The sequence below is a fragment of the Triticum dicoccoides genome, chromosome 1B (assembly GCF_002162155.2).
Source record: "Triticum dicoccoides isolate Atlit2015 ecotype Zavitan chromosome 1B, WEW_v2.0, whole genome shotgun sequence".
NCBI classification, from domain to species: Eukaryota; Viridiplantae; Streptophyta; class Magnoliopsida; order Poales; family Poaceae; genus Triticum; species Triticum dicoccoides.
Genome location: NC_041381.1, coordinates 539,571,941 through 539,589,890, shown reverse-complemented (window position 1 = coordinate 539,589,890; position 17,950 = coordinate 539,571,941). Strand labels below are relative to the sequence as shown.

The 17,950-nt window shown below is 45.9% G+C and overlaps 2 protein-coding genes across 2 annotated transcripts; both read right to left on the bottom strand.

Annotated features, from left to right (window-relative positions):
* Positions 1–494: 494 nt before the first annotated feature.
* On the bottom strand, positions 495–1,478 carry LOC119307979. Its single transcript, XM_037584082.1, has 2 exons — positions 1,084–1,478; positions 495–1,010 (listed from the first exon to the last, which is right to left on the bottom strand). Exons 1-2 carry the CDS (start codon positions 1,387–1,389, stop codon positions 786–788), a joined length of 531 nt encoding a protein of 176 aa, XP_037439979.1. The 5' UTR covers positions 1,390–1,478; the 3' UTR covers positions 495–785.
* Positions 1,479–8,232: 6,754 nt separating this feature from the next.
* Positions 8,233–17,515, bottom strand: LOC119350566. The gene is made up of 3 exons (XM_037618330.1): positions 16,973–17,515; positions 9,171–9,374; positions 8,233–9,064 (listed from the first exon to the last, which is right to left on the bottom strand). The coding sequence occupies exons 1-3, from the start codon at positions 17,513–17,515 to the stop codon at positions 9,017–9,019; spliced, it is 795 nt and encodes a 264-aa protein (XP_037474227.1). The 3' UTR covers positions 8,233–9,016.
* Positions 17,516–17,950: the final 435 nt, after the last annotated feature.

Below are 17,950 nucleotides of genomic sequence, written 5' to 3'. Positions count from 1 at the left end.
AACCTCCAGACCGTGTCGATGGCGCGTCGCCTCCTCCCTAAGCCGGCCTGACGTACTTGGATGCGGATGGGAAGTCGTCGAACGGGTCAAGAAGACCACATCCGTCCCGGAGATGAAGAAGAAGGAAGAAACACCGATGAAGCTCCTTGGCGATCCAGAGGGATAGAGATCAGGTGACATGCAAATGGCATGTCACCGTGTGCCTCGCGGCCTCTCATCCACCGCCCAACCTGCATCCAACGGACAGCAGCTTTCCAAAGCAAAAACAACATTCAGACTTCACAGTTTTCAGCCCAGACACTCTGAAACTTCACAGTTTTAAACTTTATATGATACAGATACAAATCTTTTATATTCAACAGTACAAACCGCCTCTTTTATATTCAATAGTACAAACAAATTTTCAGCCCAAACACGCGACTCATTTATATTCAATAGTACAACCAAGTGTTTTGAACAAAACACAATACAAACATCAACCTTTTAGTCCGGAAACAGTGCAAGCAACAGTCAAAATACTGTTTGCACTCAGATTCACAAGAAATTCAGTTTTGAAATTCAGACATGCCATTCATCACTATTTAGATTCAGACAACCCACTTCATCACAAGTAATTCAGAAGTACATGATTTGAAGTTTCAGTACCACTTGCCAGTGAATTCAGTGAGCTCTTAACAGCCATTTAGTGCCATTTCATTTGTACACTTAGGCCCCAAAAGACGACTATAGTTAGCCCAAAATCTTATACTTAACTATGTCCAAAATACTTCTAGCGAGCTTGCACGCTAGAACAAATCATCATCACCACAAGGCGGAGCCGTCAAGAGCTGGGTGAAACTCATGATAGTATTGCACTCTTGGGGCTCCATATTTACTCCTTTGGTGTTGTCACACTTCTCCACTAGTACTTGAGGCTGTACATGATCCTTCTTCTTTTGTTGCACACCATCCTTCTTCTTTTTTTGCACACCATCCTTCTTTTTTTGCACACCATCCTTCTTCTTTTTTGGCTGCCAATGAAAAGTATAGTAATTAGTTTACAAATGAAGAATAAAAACATATCATGTACCAATTGCAACATACATTTTCTCCCGTTTTGGTCGGCGCGGTAGATTTCAATGGTATACGCTTCCCCTTGAGTAACTTATCAAGCCAAGTTTTCTTTCTCCTTAATTTTGTGGCCGGAACCTCTTTTTTCTTCAGTCGTGCAGCTCTAAGCAATTCGTCTATTTGCTGCACATTTGGGTCAACATTCTCTTTGTCTTTATATGGTTCATCCATAGCACTAGTGGCATTCTCTTTGTCTTTATATGCTAGGTGCAACGGAGGCAAGTGCATTGGCCAATAGCAAACAACACTGTGGGGAGCTGGCTGCTTTATGTGCCACATTGTGAAATTGATGAGACAAATCCCTGTACCGAAGTTGAGCTTCAAGTTTTGGATTTTCTACCACTTTCCTTCCTTCCTTATCTTGTATACTTCCATTGCGAGCTTTTCTAGTCCATCTCTTCAAGACATAATGTGTCGGCAATGTCTTTATATTCATCAAATCAAGGACTTTTAGACCATGTCCACACAATATCCCCATCCTATTGAACATTCCACAACTACATGAAACCGTTTTGGTCAAAGGATCACCTATCACTATGCGCTCCTCCTCAAACTCTAAATCACCATGCAAACTCGCAATAGCAACGGCAAATCTGTTATTTCCATCCAATACTCTACAATTCTGCTTTTGATGGTATTTCTTTTTCTCACATCAAAGCCTATGTGACCTCCATATTGCACCCAGAACTCCCAAGCCTCATCCGAATTTCTGAACCGCATACCAACTTCGGGTATCCTGTTGCCAATCGATCCCATCGCACAACGCACAATTCTGCCAAATTCCATATTTATTGCTGACAAAAGTTATGAATTATAGAAGTATACTGCTGTACTGTAGTGAACAGAGAAAATAGAAGTACAATACTCGCTGCAAGTCTCCATATTTATTCAGAGTATGGATAGTGCTGACTGATATTTTCAGAGTGTAGTGCTGCAAGTCTCCATATTTATTCAGAGTGTGGATAGTGCTGACTGATATTTTTAGAGTGTAGTGCTGCAAGTCTTCATATTTATTCAGAGTGTAGTGCTGACTGATATTTTCAAAGTGTAGTGCTGCAAGTCTCCATATTATTCAGAGTATAATTTGTCACTATTAGTATAGTTCTACCAATATACTTTGTTTCCTGCATCTGATCGAGTGCACAAATCATAGCGGAGCGAGACAGCGCGAGGAGCCTGGGCAAAGCTCGTGCATAGCGATGTCAGCTAGCTTTGCCCCAACAAAAATCACTACTAAGCGCTCGTCCCGGCTCGCGGCGGCGCTCGTCCCCAGCTCCCGCGGCGGACGACGCTCGTCCCCGACCCGCGGCGGCGTTCGGCCTTGGTTCCCGCGGCGGACGGCGCTTGTCCCCGCCAGATTTTTCCCCTGACCCGCGCTGACCTGGGCATGCCTGATTTAGTCAAAGTCTGAATGTTGTTTTTGCCTTGGGAAGCTGCTGTCCGTTGGATGCGGGCTGGACGGTGGATAGGAGGCCGCGAGGCACACGGTGACATGCCGTTTGCATGGCACCTGATCTCTATCCGATCCGGAGATCCCCACAGCCAGAAGAACTCCTCGAGAAACACACCATTCCCACAAGCTTCTCAACGTCGCCGCCGAGATGAGGCTGAAGCCGGTGAGACTTTATTGGACAAGACCACCACCTGAACACCGTCCCACCAAACCTTAAAACTAGGAAAACGCCGACGGAAGGCTGATGCTGCCACCTTATTTTTAGAAAACAAGAAAAAGTTTTGTTTGGATGTTTCTCTTCAGAATCATGCAAAAAGTCGGTCAATCTAAACTCCAGTGTTTGTTTGTACTCTTATCCCAGTCCCAGGCCAAGCAAGAACAATAGCAGCACCCTTTTCGTCAGAAGAACTAAAAAAAGAAATGAATATGGATGGCACATGATATTTCAGAAATCAGAAGAGAATGCAACTGCTTTGAAATAATCATGGTCATGGCCATGGCCATGGATGGGCAGCGCTGACAAACGGCTTGCCCATGAGATTCGCCGCTGGAGATGCGGCTGACCGTCCGACGCCTTGGATCTCTCAAGTTGGTGGCATGGCTGCATCGGCGTTGCCCATCACCAGCAGAGAAATGCATGTGGGAGCTGTTACCAAGCCAAAATCCATAACAATGCTGAAACTTTCTTGCTAATACTACAAGATCCCAAAATGGCTCGTAATGAAGGAGTATGTTCAGTAGCTAACACTAACAGTGAACGAGGCAGGCAGAGCTTAAGGGCCAGGGACAAAACGCCGCTATTGTTGTCCCTTGCCTGGCCCTTAAGAATGAACTAGGTGGAATCGCACGCTCCCGCTGCGCGCGGATATTATGCAATGGATAAAATGCTCCATTGCATGAGTACATTATAGCGTGTATATAAAAACTGCAGTATTGTCAACATTGATGTTGTCCATTTGTACAACTTAGTTTATTTGAATGAGTAGTTAAGTATGCTTATACAACATATATATAAACATTGATGTTGTACAACTTACTCCCTCCGTTCCTAAATATTTGTCTTTCTAGAGATATCAACAAGTGACTACATACGAAGCAAAATGAGTGAATCTACACTCTAAAATATGTCTATATACATCCGTATGTAGTCATTTGTTTAAATCTCTAGAAAGACAAATATTTAGGAACGGAGGGAGTACTTGACTTCCATTTCTACAAAAATGGATGGATCTATATACTAAAACATGTCTAGATACATTTATATTTTGACAAATGGAAGGCGTGTATTGTGGAACGGAGGGAGTAGTTTATTTGTCAGTCATCGATATGTTTCTTTCGTATCTATCATCACTGTGAATTTGCATGACGAACATAGCACAGTTGTATCTCAAACGAGGCACATCATAAGCAATATTCCTTTTGTGGAAGCGTCATCTGACAATCCCAAGCTTCCTCCTGAACTCAACGTGGGCTCACTCCCACAAATTACAGTCCAAATTAAAGTAGCTGAACCAAGAACACATGTAAACCCATAAATTCTCCTGGCCCAGGCTCTCAAAGAGAAGACAATCTAAACAGAAGATGCTAATTGTAGCAAAAAGTGCAAACTCATAACAGTCTGTACCCACATATAGACATGGCCAGCTAATGATATACTCCAAATTCAGAACATTTGTGTGCCCTAGCAAACAGTGTTCTTATTAACACCAATTGTTCTGTAATGCCAACAAATTACAGTAAATTCCAATAACTTCCAATAAATCGAAATAATTCAAATAAATTCCGACAAGGATTTGATATACAAGGATTAGATAAGGCATACACAAGGACATGACATAAGGGCCTCTTTGTCCCCTCTTGACACAAGATTACACAAGGAGCACAAGGATTACACAATCCATCTTCCGATAATTTCTTTCTCCCCTCTATTGCATTTAGTATTGACAGCTCTCACTTCACATTAAGCAAATCAATTGGCTGCAGCCTGCAGGTATATGTATATGTGCTCTAACTGAACTTGAATGATTCACATAACTGAATTTATATGTACTCCACTTAATACCCAAGCTTTCATTAAGTAGTTTATGTTTGCTTATTTTGTTTTTCTCTCTGCAGGAAATACTTTGGCATGGTACAGTTTGACCAGCCACAGGACTAGATCAGTTAACCTACTCCCTTTAGTCTGCATCAAGGTACAAATCTTTTAACTGAATTTTAAGAGTCTGGTGATATTTTCACTGAATTTTGGCCTCAAGTACAGTTACAAAATCTGACCATTTATGTTGCAAACAGAAGTTGCTTACAAATTTGACCATTTAAGTTACAAACAGAAACTCAGAGTTTGGAGTACTGTTACAAATCTGACCATTTAAGTTGCAAACAGAAACTCAGAGTTTGGAGTACTGTTACAAATCTGACCATTTAAGTACAGTTTGGAGTACTGTTGCAAATCTGAATTTTGGCCTTAAGTACAGTTACAAATCTGACCATTTTAGTACAGTTTGGACTATTGTTTTCTGGAGTGAACTGAACTGCCTTTGGAAACAAAAGGCATCAGAAACACAGAGAAACAAAGCCATTTTACAGAAGTTGCTTTCATAAGTTGCAAACAGTACTTCAAACTGGCAGTACCAAACCGAATTCTGTACTCCAAACTTTCATAATTTGTGGAGTACTCCAAACTGGAGTAATTCCAGCAGTACCAAACAGTAATCCAAATTTGCATATATTTAGTGACTGCATATGTTCAGTGACTTAACAGTTTGACAGTTAGCAAAGTACAGTGACTGCGTATGTTCAAAATTGGATGATCTGCTCTAATTCCACAATGCTAGCAATAATTGATCTAGACAAACATTCAATTTCACCAGATGACTGTCAATTTCACCATATGACTATTAATTTCACTATACTTGATCTGCTTCAGTACCTATCCCAGCAGCAGCAGCAGCAGCAGAGGTGGGGGCTCTGGAGGAAGCCAAGGTCGGCGCTCAGGCAGACAGCAGCAGAGGCGGAGGTTCAATGCTGCATTGCTGAAAATTGACAGTAAGTTTTAACAGTTTGGAGTACAGATTAACTAAAACCTGACATTTTAACTGAATTTTACCTTCTTCTTCTTCCTTCCTGAGGAACACGAGCTCTGGCGGCAGCACAAGGAGCAGGACAGAGGAGCACAGGGGAGCTGCTACTGGAGCTCTGCTGCTGCTGATCAACACAAGCACGACAAGCGAGCAGTGGATCAATTTCACTCTGTATCAGCTGCAGGATCAGAGTGGACTACCAGAGGCAACGACGGAGGCCTTAGGGGTCGGGGTCGGGAATCGGAGGGCGGCGGCGTCGCCCACCAGCAGCGGCGGCGGCATAAGAGGCGTCGCCCGCCACCATCACCTAAACCAGCCGGCTGGCCGAAGCGAACCAGCGTGGCGGCAAAAGCGGACCAGCACGGCGACCAGCGCGACGTCGGTGAGCGGCGGAATAGTGGCGGAGTGGACCAGCGCGGCGACGGTGGGTGGCAGAGGACCCGCTCGTCGGTGGGCGGCGGAGGTCCTCCTCATGGGCAGCGGAAGTCCTGTTCGTGGGCGGGCTCGGCGGCGGCTCATGACCTTCTCCTGGAGACGGCTGGCCGTGGCGACGCGGGTGACGGGGGGAGGAGGAGGAAGGAGACGGGGGCTTAATTTCCAGAGTTTTGAAAGTGGAAGGACTAAAATGCAAAAAACAAAACAAATGTACTACGCCCGCGACAAGAGGGAGTACTACTTAACACCCTTGGTGCGTGTCTGCTTGAGCTATCAACAACATTGCAGAGCTAAAACGTAAATACATGTAGACAAAGAGTTTCATTACTGGACTGAGAAATTGTGTTGACAACCTTCTCTTGTGTCCCATGTATGCTGCAACCTGTGATCACTTGTTCACGCTACAAACTAAAGGGTAAATAGAAAGAACAGGGTGGCTTGTCAGCCTTCATGGCAGTGGTTCGGATTAGAGAAAAATGCCATAAATATGTTGTATCTAATATAAGTCACTCTATAAAGTACATGAGCCACAATGGATTGGCAAGAGCTGCAAAAGCCAAATAATACGGGGGCCATGGCTATCTATAAGATCTTCTATTGCAGATATTTCAGCAAAAGATGAAACACATGCATTCAATATCAAGAAGAAACATTAACAAATGGACTTGACTAAAAGGCAAAACCGATGAACTTGCAGCCCTAACCCACAAGAGACTATAATTACCAGTGCCGGAGCCGCATGCCTCACTGTGTGCAGCCCGAGAACACATCTAATCAGAAATCAGTAGATAAAGCTCAGTTTTGCACGGCACTATTCTCTTAAGAACTACACCTCAGTTTCTCACTGTCCTTTTAATGCCAATAAACTAATGTGCATACTGCAAAAGTGCAAAGAACATTGGTATGAAACTGGCTAGCCTAGAGTAGTAACTGAAAATCATTGGCTAGCACTCATACCAAGTTTTGAGGTATTTTGACATTTAGTGAGAAATTGTTACTAAACCGGTTTAGGAGCAAGTAGTCTGTCCTGATTCATATACACAGAAACTGATTTAGCCAATGTTACTAGACGGGTTTAGGAGCAAGTAGTCTGCCCGTGATTCGTATACACAGAAACTGATCTACTACCTCCGTCCTGGTTTATTGGTCTCCATTGTATTTTGTGCCAAATTTTAACCATAAATTTAATTAACAAAATGTTCATACATGTCACCAAAAATTATGTCATTGAAAACTAGGTTCAAATACAAACCCAATGATATAATTTTTGTTGGCATGCATTCACATTTTGTTAGTTAAACATTTGGTCAAAATTCGGCACAAATTACAAAGGGAACCAATAAACCAGGACAGAGGTAGTAGCACACAGTAACATTTATTACTTGCTGCCGCAGAACCATATGTCCAAAGAGGCACACTGCACAAAAACAATGTAGAGCTCAAACAGTCTCCCCAACTTAATATTATATCTCCGGAAGGGAAATAATAATAATCTGAATTGACATTTTGCATACATGCCAATTTGGCTTTCCTCCAGATAATTTCTAGACCAAAGGCCAGAGGGCCCTGACTTATAGAAATCAATCTCAATAAGGAACCGGGTAGCGGCCTGGGGACTCCATCTTACATGTTCCTCCATATAATCATCAACTGGAAATATATCTAGGGGGGAGATGAGACGGTTAAGCAAAACATAGGGACCGAAGCTCTACTTTAATTAGGAAGAGCCTGCTTCTGTTCTTCCTTTGAGAGTGACTTTGATCAGCAACATTTCCGCTTCTGGAGTCAATTGACATAATCATTGGAGATCGATACAAAGGAAGCATCTGGACAAATAGTTAAAGGAAAAGACCTTGTCGTAAACAGATCAATAAAAAATAATAGACAGCATAACAAAAGATGAAAGTTTATGTACATACATACATAAATAAATAAATAACGCAAAGAAAGGTTCAATCCATGAGAAAATAGAAGACTGAATCTTCTTTGTGAAAATATTAGTGCACTGGATCATTTAGATTATCAGACATATGAGACTTAAAATCCAGAATATGTAGTTATGATCAGAAATATGTCAGGATCAAGAGTTCTAGAAATGATAAAGCTAACATAAGCTAAGAAGCTATGACAATTATATAAGTTAACACTGATGAGTTCTTGGAGTACTCAGAAACTTGAGCATTAGCTTCGCTATGGGCAGAAATAACAGGTTATTTATTCATTTTTCCTCAACTTGCACCTTTCTAGTTCTTCTCTACTGTCACTTGCTTAGTTACTAATTCACCTCTGCTTCATCTACTCCCTCAAGGACAAATGCTAACTTCTTTGCCTTACAGCTTGTGCCTTCTTCTCTGATAACTTCTTTGCCTTACAGCTTGTGCTTTCTTCTCTGCTATATCCAAACAAAACAGGGCGGCACGGTGACGGCGCCGGCACCCAGGGGCGAGGTACATAATGGCAAGCCTGAGCTACTCCGAGATCAGCTCAATGCTTGGCACCGCCGCGCTCGCATTAGCAGATACACATTAGCAGCGTCGGAGGAGGGAGGGAAGGACATGTGAGACTGTTACAACTTTTAGAACCAGGGAATCCACCAGCCCAGGTTCTTGTGGGAGACCGCCTCAGCAATCAGCCGCTAGGCCTGGCCCTGGACGGAGGCCACTCCCTGGAGCCTCGCCGTGATGTTCGCGATGGCCCTCTGCAAGAATTCGAAAACGGTTTGTTTTTAGCACAAGAGAGACACAGTTTGCTTAGCGGTGGTCAAATATGCATGTAGTACATGCAGTGGCTTCAGCGTAATGTACGATGTTGGTCATCCCTGTGCTGTGCCTGTGGATTGCGGACCTAGCTCCCCTCCGCTGGACTTGCTGGTCTTGGTCCACTCCACCAGCGGGTCATCAGAGCCTCCTTGCCGCCCCTCAGCACCGACAGCACACCTTCAGAAACACGACACCCTCCCAGCGATGCCCAAACCGTCCATCATGTTCTGCACATCCGGAACAATTCAGCAACACACACGTTATTAATACTCAGAACAGGGATCAGATAAACTCTGTCTGTCGGATAAGCTGCATGCTGGGCATCCACTCTACCAGTCCGCAGTCTTCTGTGAGTGGAACCACCGCCAAGGTTCTGATGTAGAGCTTTCTCCTGCGGCGGCTCTCAGGAACTTTGGAGAGGAGACGGTTGATCACGGCGTTGAACTCCATCACGCGTGCATCCTTCTCCTTCCTGAGACCATCCTTCGGTTTGCATAAAAAGGGGCGGGCAACTCCACCGCTTCCGAGGAACACGACCTGACATTGAAAATGATCATGCATGTCAGTTACCATTAACCTAGTGAAGTATGACTAGCCAGTTTTGACTCTTAAATGTGAAAAAAAATCATCAACGGACAAAACTCTAGTTAAATGAGTGCAAAGAATTGATCTGGAGCCTTGACAATCCCTTGAATCGTATGATGGCAGAGTCACAGTTAGAGACTGCTGGACAGGTAAGATAATTCCTAGTGGCATCATTCTTTTCAAGGAGCTGAACTCAGTTGAGATATTTATTGCCTTTGCCTTGGGCTGCCCTGGATGAAAGCACAGCTTAATCAGATGTTCTATTAGAGAAGGAAACTGATTAAACAGTGCCACATTGCCCCCCTTCCGACAGCCCTTCTTTGCTGAGTTTAATATCTGTGTTGCGGCATCTTTTCTTGCAGAAACTGTTGACTTTGACACTGCAGCCATCATCCAAAGTGCTTGCTGAGGGCACGCCTGTAACACAGACGTGATAATTTGTCTGGCAGTTTTGACAACCTCACCATTCTGATGACAAATGCGGGATATCAACTGAGACAGCACAGTCAGCCACTGATAAGTTGGTAGATCCCTCGTGGACCCGTGAATGATGCTCAACATCTGCAAATGAGATGGGATGATCAGATGATTCAGATCTCTACATGGGTCGAAATAATGGGAAGAAAATACATGTGAAACAAAATTCCGTATATTCCAGAGGTGCTTTGCCTTCTCCATATGAACGTTAGGAGCACCCGAAGCATCTGCTTCCAGTATTGCACGGTGAGCTGCCTCATAATGACCAGCCAAACGGCAGAGTTTAGCGTACTGAAGCCAGCAATTCCCAACTTGAGAATTCATATGACTCAGATTATAAAACATCCGTTGGAAAGCAAGCAAAGGCTCCCTTGCCGACAGAGACGATTGTGTACATCTCAGACGGTTATCCCAGTCTGTTGTTAATTTCAGAAATTTTGGATCATCTACACTGAATGTTTTATCGAGAAATGACTCGTCTCCCCGCAGGGAGTTGAAGTCTTCCAACTCGCACAGCATGTGAAGCTTTACAATGTAGGGATATGCACACATGTACGAGTCCATGCCTGCTGCAGCCAACGGAACAAGCATTGCTTGCTTGGACTGGGCAATCTTTTCAGCAACCATAAACTGATCTGTGTTCATCATTGCCTTGAATATCTTAGCAAGACCTATGTCAAACGAAGCACTGTTCTCAGAACTGCTGCACACAAGACTTTTGTCTGCCTCGGGTAGGTACTCATCCATGAGATCCCATCTGCCTAATCTCCAAGCTGCTTGCACTCCTTGCATGCACCAAGTTTTCTTATCCTGGGGTATTCTGCACACCAAACCATCCGCATGTGCAATCATGGCTTGAAGGTGGCACATGTTTAGTGAACAGTTGAGAACATCACAATGTCTGTGGACAGTATCAGGTTCCATTTAGTGTTAGCACTTGAGCCCACTTCCCAGTTTCCTCATTGATGATAAGTTGATTTTGTAGGCTTGATGATTTCTCAGATTTGCTAAAACCTAATAGACCATCGGGCTCATCAAAATCCTCTGTATATTTCCATGAGAAAAGAGATATCATCATCTGAAAAAGTGCCACTACACTCTGCAGCTGGATTAGAGGTCCCAGACTTGTCTCGGAGATGAGATTCGAATTATACTAGAGCACGAGCATGAGCTTGACATCTAAAAGTGGTCTTAGCTAGAGTAACTTAAGGTATAGCAGCCAACAGCTCAGCAACATTGCTACACTGCACCCACAACTGATCTTGGCCGTAAATAGAACAACTTTCATCTTTCAGTTAACCTGCAAGCTTCCCAGGCATGTCATGACTAGACTGGGATAGAGCAATTTCCTGTTTGAGGTTACCAACCCACTGCCCAAGATTATCAAGTAAATTGAAGATCGCCTGAACGCAAACATCACTCTGTCCCCCAGTAGTAGTACCATGGACAATAGCCCCACTGAAGCAGCTGCACTGAGAAGTGACAAAATTCCGTCGGTGATACTTTGCTGAGCCTTTGGGGTCCCATAGCAAACAACATTTAAAACCAAGTACGGTAGGAGATAGAGCGTCATGCCAAACAATTCATGGGCATGCACTGTAAATACATAAAGGCGATCCAGTTGTGCACGATGTCAACTTTCTAATCCAATAATATATCCATCTTCCAAATGCTCTAGCTCTGCCCCTGCTCGCCTCAGCCAATTGCTTTAACAAAAAGTGCAACACATCAAGACCATCCATTTGAAGAGCTTCCTTATCAGTGGCAAAAATCAACAGAACCATATATAATCTGGACTAGTAAATAAGAGGAGTCCCATCATCTCAACTATACATACGCTGGATCTTGATCTTGTTTTTGAAGCTTCATGTCATCATCAGAATGAAGCATATATATTCTTGTCAATGCTAGATATTGAGAAGTCTGACAAAATCATTCTCCAACTTGGGAAGGGCCTGTCAAAACTAAACTCTTTCTAGGAATGTTGTGCTGTTGGCGGAAGAAATACTTGTTGTCCTGAAAATCAGAGCTCCATTACAAGTCGTTCAGAATCATGCCTGCCTAATTGCGGAAGGAAGCATGCGGAGAGCTGATGAAAGCATAAATAATCACCTTGTAGTATGTGTCCCCGATGCCATCAGATGCACCTGCAAATATCTCTTTGCTATCAGTTGCTGTTTTAGTGTGATAAAACTGTAGAACAGATAGCAAACGATGCCCATCTTGATAACATAAAATAGAGCGAACGAGAGAGAGAGAGAGAGAGAGAGAGAGAGAGAGAGAGAGAGCACTTTAGGTAATGATGAATCCAATCCATGGTACTACTAGTTGAGCGTTTAGACGGTCCTTCCCAGTCCTGACCGGGGAGGGAGCAAGGCAGCGTCTTGGACCTTGGAGCGCAGGGCAGGACGAACTGGTGTGGTGGGGGTGGGGCACCCAGTCCAGGAAGGAAGCGAGATCGTGGTCGGGTCCACGCAGCCAGTCAATCCGTCCCGGAAGCGAGATCGACTGAACCGCCTCCTCCGTGGGCGTGGGGACACGGTCGACCAAGGTTGCCGGTATATATCCCAACCAGGTCGACGAGAGTCCATGGCATGACGCTGCACTTGAACCCCGGAGCGTTGAGCATCCTCGTGCGCCAAGTCGATCGAAGAGGGAGATGCCAAAGCGGCGGGCGGGCGATCAAGTCCGATGCCGCGCGACAAGGACGGCCGGCCGGCCGGCCGCGATCGTGAGCCAGCGCGTCCTCTGCTTGCTTCAGTAATGGCCGGCGAGGCAGAAAGCGACGGGGCAGTGGCCTGAGCAGGAGCGACGGTGACGCTGGGGAGGAGCGACGCCGGCCGGCCATCGGGGCACGGGAGAGAGCGTACAAGACCGACCGACCGACCGACCGGCCGCCGGACCGACGTTTTGGGTTGGGCAAGGCGGCTGTCCGGCCCAAGAAAGCGTCAACACACGTACGCACGCGGAGCAGGTCAAGTTGGACGGGCGGCGGCACCTTGGCCTGGAGGCCTGAGGCACCGCATCAACTGAATTCTCCATCCAGCTGAAACGAAAAACACCCAAGCAAAAAAAAAGGCACAGAAAAGCGACGTCACTTGTCTGCTTCCCCGGAGTTTCCCATCCCAACACAAGAGGGCGACACCGTGTTTTTCAAGTTTCACAATATAAGTAAGAAAAAGAAGAAGAAGAAGGCCCAATATCGATGGCAGCAGAGCTCATGGAGTTTCTCAACTTCATCATGACGACTGACTAGGTGAAACAGAGAAACAAAAAAATGCATGCTTGATACTGTCCTTGTACAGACAGACAGACAGACAGACAGACAGACAGTGCAAATGCACCCAAGAAGAGATATGGCTAGTTGAGCAACCTCGTCAGAAGCAGCTGCTGCTGACAAAGCATCTTATATCTGCTTCATGTCTTCAGTCTGTTGGTATATCTCATCCATAGGCTTCCTAATCGACAAGGAAAATCTTCATACCTCAACTCCAGGAAATATTAGCCACTGAGGGCAAGTCTAGACTACTCGCGTCGCTAAGTTCATACCTCAACAGTCTCTGCTGCTGCAGCTTCTAACTAGCTCATCTCATCGACATTATAAACATATATATACACATGGCATGCAACACAAAATATGTGCATCCAGACCAAGGAGGTAAACCTTTCCTCTTCCATGATTGGATAGCAGATGATGAAAACTACTGTTAGACACACAATTGGTACACTTCTGTATCACTCACTACATTAGGTCAAGGCAATATAACATTCTAAGCTAATATCTGCTCAACTGATAAAATAAACATGGGACAGAGCTAAAGCGAGAAGCTTGTATTTAGCTAACCATCAGGTTTTCAAGTGATGCTAAACATGGGACAGAGCTAAAGTGAGAAGCTTTTATTTAGCTAACCATCCATCAGGTTTTCAACTGATGCTAAAGCTTGCTTCAAATAAAACATTGATCTTCAAGTGCCAAAATGCTAAAGCTTGCTTCGAATTAAACATTATGCAAAGTATTCAATCTCACATGTATGCATCACACAGAGATAAAGAGAAATGCAAGATGTTGTTAACAGTGATAACATCAGCCAATATGCTAGAATTCAAACTAATTGCTCATCTCACATGTAGGCAAGTCTGCTGCGATGAATAGCCAGAATCATACAGGCTGCTTCGAACAAAACAGTATGCAAACATTGCTGATCTCACCTGCAGGCACATCTGCTGGGATAAATAGACTCCGACTCACTGGACATCAGGACCTTCTCATAACTTCATTTCACACTGTCTATGCGCATTTTTCTTCATCTGGGCAGCAGGGGGCAGGCGATTGCGGAGTGGAGGCGGGCGGTAGAGTGGTACGGCTGAGTCGTACTCAGCAGTAGACAGCTCCAGGCATCGCAGTGAAGGGGACCCGACGTGAGGAGCCAGAGGAGCGGTGACGGCATGGATGCCTGGAGGTGAAGAGGAGGGGGGAGACGGAGGACCATCCTCGTGCAGCTTTGGACGAGGAAAATCATCATTAAGGTCGCGCATTGTGGTTGAGACATGCTTTAGCTTGTCATTCACTTCCAAGAGCGTGAATCCACCATAGAACGCCTTGGCAAACAGAGATCCTACACCACCTCCAGCAAATTCCTCTCCATAGGAATTGAGGAAGGGATGATATTGCTCATGCTGCATCAGAGGTCCGGCGTTCCCGTTTCCCATCAGAACTACTGCGTGAGCGACTGCTTCATCAATCCATTACGTCTCTCCATTCTCTGAAATTTTGGCGTATGGAAACCATGCGTAGATTTCATCTGTTTTAAGATGGTCGAAACCCTCCCCGGCAAGAACCCCAGCCACAACAGCTCTACCGTTTTCCACGTAGTTCCAAATCTCCTGCTCTGTCAGGTCCTCGAAATACTTGTAACCATCAATTCCTAGGTTGATGACAGTATTATCCTTGGACACAAGATGCGAGTTCTCCACAATTTCCTGTATCTCATCATCGGTAATTGTCGAGAATCTCCTATACATGTTGGAGGGTGACATTAGTGGATAATGCACCACTGCCTTGTCACCATGAGCCAACACGCCTAGGTTCTTGAAACACCAAGGAATAGCATCATCCCAGTCATAGATAGACTCATCTTGCTTGATATACTTTTCCTCCATCATTTTCCTCTCCTCTTCTCCTTGGTCTGGTTCTGGTATGAATCCATGCAACTCAAAAAATCGTGTCAAAAGTGATTCCCACTGAAACCTCAACCTGCACCTTGATCGGGTCCACTTGGCGAACTTTGCGTTCAACTCCATTTGCCCAGCTGATGCGATAGCACAGAAGTGGCAGACGCCTCGCTTTCCCTGGGTCAGCACACCAGGAAATATATCACAACCACAATATGGCTTCTCCTGCCATGACCACTCCTTGTACCCAACAGGCTTCTTTGTCTTGGAGACCTCGATACAGCTAGCCATCCTGTTAGGAAAAAAACCGTTAGAAGATGATGTTCTTTGACCTGGACATATATTCATTGGTAAATGTAAGAACAATCTTACAATGCCTCCAAGCGTCGTCGCCTGACTTCCTCGAAACTCATAGCTGAGGAGGACGCAGCAAAGGAGTGACCGTTCAGTTCAGTGCGACTGATAACCAGAAGAGATCAAGGCACCGCAAAGCTGTAGCAGATGAGTGGTTAAAGGAGCACCAACGACGGTTCAGCTTCTAATGCCACAGAAGTGCCGAGAAGTCAAACTGCAGACTGACAGAAGGTGACATTAAAATTAGATCATTACGACACACTGATAAGCAAAAGCAATTTGATTCCATAATAATCACACGGAACACCAATTATCAAGATAATTAAATCTGTACTGATGGGCTGAAAATCAAAGAGCGGTGTCTCGTTTTTGCATTTATGTACTCAGCTGCACTGATTACGCAACCACTGGAGGATTAGCTACCAGTGGGATTTAGAACATTATATCGCTTTAAGAAGGCGAAAAAAATCTACTGGACAAGAAAATTAACACCAGGGAACTTTCTCCACGAAACTAACAGGACTGAGGTTTTAGCATCAAATTACACCAAAGAAAGTAGGAGAATTGTACAGATTCTATACATTTTGGTGGCAGAAAAGTCGGTAAAAACACTGACTGAGAAATCCCTCTTAACGTCATAAGATGGAAATAAACCAATATTTTGATGTTTTCTGCGAACATCAGAAGTTATGGGGTCTGATGCAAGTATAACCAATTCACACAACTGCTATATTCTAGAATCACAGGGACACGTCGCAGCCCGTCAAGATGCACATATTTGCGGATAATCAGATCTGACATCAGCTAGCAATAGAGTCAAGACAACACTGGTAGGCATGATTGCAAGAAAAAAGTTTAGAAATTGCCAATTTTAACTCAAGCATTCACCTTGATTATCGTCCAAACTCCTGCCTTTGCCCCACTTATCGTAAATTCTAACGACTTAACGAAGCCTAGCTGCTAAATTGGCCCCTGCATACAAGGAGGGTACCTGGAAATTCTAACAGACTGATGAAGCCAAGACGGCCGGAACTCAAGATGTCCACGAGCAGCAAGGCAAGCTAGCTTCTGATTTAACCAGACACTATCCGAAGTGAGTAAATGAACAATATCAAAATATCGTTTTTACTCATCAAATAGAAAAGAAATGAAAAATCTTTCCTTTCAGGACAGCACACAAACAGCCGAACAGCATTTAATCTACAGGTAGGAGCAGAGTGCAATATGGTTCTTCAATTATACACTTGGATAGAGCCGAGATATCCAAGATATGACGGTCCTGGCTGATTATGTCTCTCTTCGTGACCTTCTGCATTGTGCAGCCGTGTGACCCTACCGCCGCTGGGAAAGGGCTTCGTTGGGGGAAGAAACCACAGAGAGGCGGAGCTAGGGGCCATGTGCGCTCCCGCTGCCATGCGCCCTCCAGTGACCCCCGCCGATCTAGGGTTCGGGGGCGAGGGGCAGGTGACCGAGGGAGGAGAGGGGCTGGAAGGAATAAGGATGAACAAGAGACGGAGAGGAGAGGGAGGAGGGTCGGGAGAGATTACCTGCCGGTAGATGTCGTGTCGATGCCGGGAGAGAGCAAGAGGCGCCGTGGAACAGCCGGGAGAGGAGGATCGCGACGGCGAGCCGAGGCGAGGTGAGCGGGCGACAGCTTCAGGCGGGGGTGAGCGCGAGCGCGAGCGCGAGCCGAGGTGAGGTGGGCAGGCGACAGCTTCAGGCGGGGGTGAGCGCGAGCGCGAGCGCGGTCGACATTTTGGGGTTAGAAAAGGGAGGGTTTTCGGGGAGAAGGCTGGCTGGGATATCACAACACTTCTCCCCGCACCACCACCGCCGTTCGATTCCACCACCGCACCATCGAATCGACCGATGCCGTCCACAGCCCCACCTGCCGCCCCGTACTGCATCCCCACACCGTCACTGTTCGATTCCACCAACGCGGCCGCCCCGCACCGCAGCCCCGCGTGTCGTCCCGCACCGCCACCTCGCCCACCGTCGCCGCCCCGCTGCGCCTTGCTGCCGAAGAAGTTCCCCAAGAACAAGAGGGGGTTCTTCGGCGTGCGGGCGAAGCCATCCGGCCACTTCGGCATGGAGTTCTCCGACACCGGCTGCCGCTTCTAGCTTGGCATCTACCCCACCGCTAGTGAGGTCGCACGTGCCTACGACATGGCGGTGTGGCGTGTCGGAAGGCCCAAGACGGACCTCAACTTCCCATAGATCGAGACCCGGGCGGATGTGGAGATGCCCGTGCGGCAGGGCATTCGGATGGAGGAGATACCGAAGAAGAAGGCGAAGAAGAGGCCGACCATTATCGTTGGTCCCGGTGATAGTGACGAGGCAGCGATGGTGAGGTTCGCGCGGCGGAATCGGAGTATGTTAAGGCCGAGCAGGAGTACTTATGGAAGCGCGATGCCAAGCAGAAGGACGAGGTCGGGCCCGCGACGGTGATCCCCGTCGATTCCTCGGGGGAGGACTGGAGTGACTCGGAGGAGGAGGAGGAGAAGGGGTGTGACGACCCAGACAAG

Coding starts and splice junctions, on each gene's coding strand:
- LOC119307979 (XM_037584082.1), bottom strand. CDS start 1,389: ATGTGGCACATAAAGCAGCCAGCTCCCCACAGTGTTGTTTGCTATTGG. Junction 1,011..1,083: donor CGACCAAAACGGGAGAAAAT/GTATGTTGCAAT, acceptor TTTCATTGGCAG/CCAAAAAAGAAGAAGGATGG.
- LOC119350566 (XM_037618330.1), bottom strand. CDS start 17,515: ATGCCGAAGTGGCCGGATGGCTTCGCCCGCACGCCGAAGAACCCCCTC. Junction 9,375..16,972: donor GACACGACATCTACCGGCAG/GTAATCTCTCCC, acceptor TTTCAATGTCAG/GTCGTGTTCCTCGGAAGCGG. Junction 9,065..9,170: donor TCACAGAAGACTGCGGACTG/GTAGAGTGGATG, acceptor CCGGATGTGCAG/AACATGATGGACGGTTTGGG.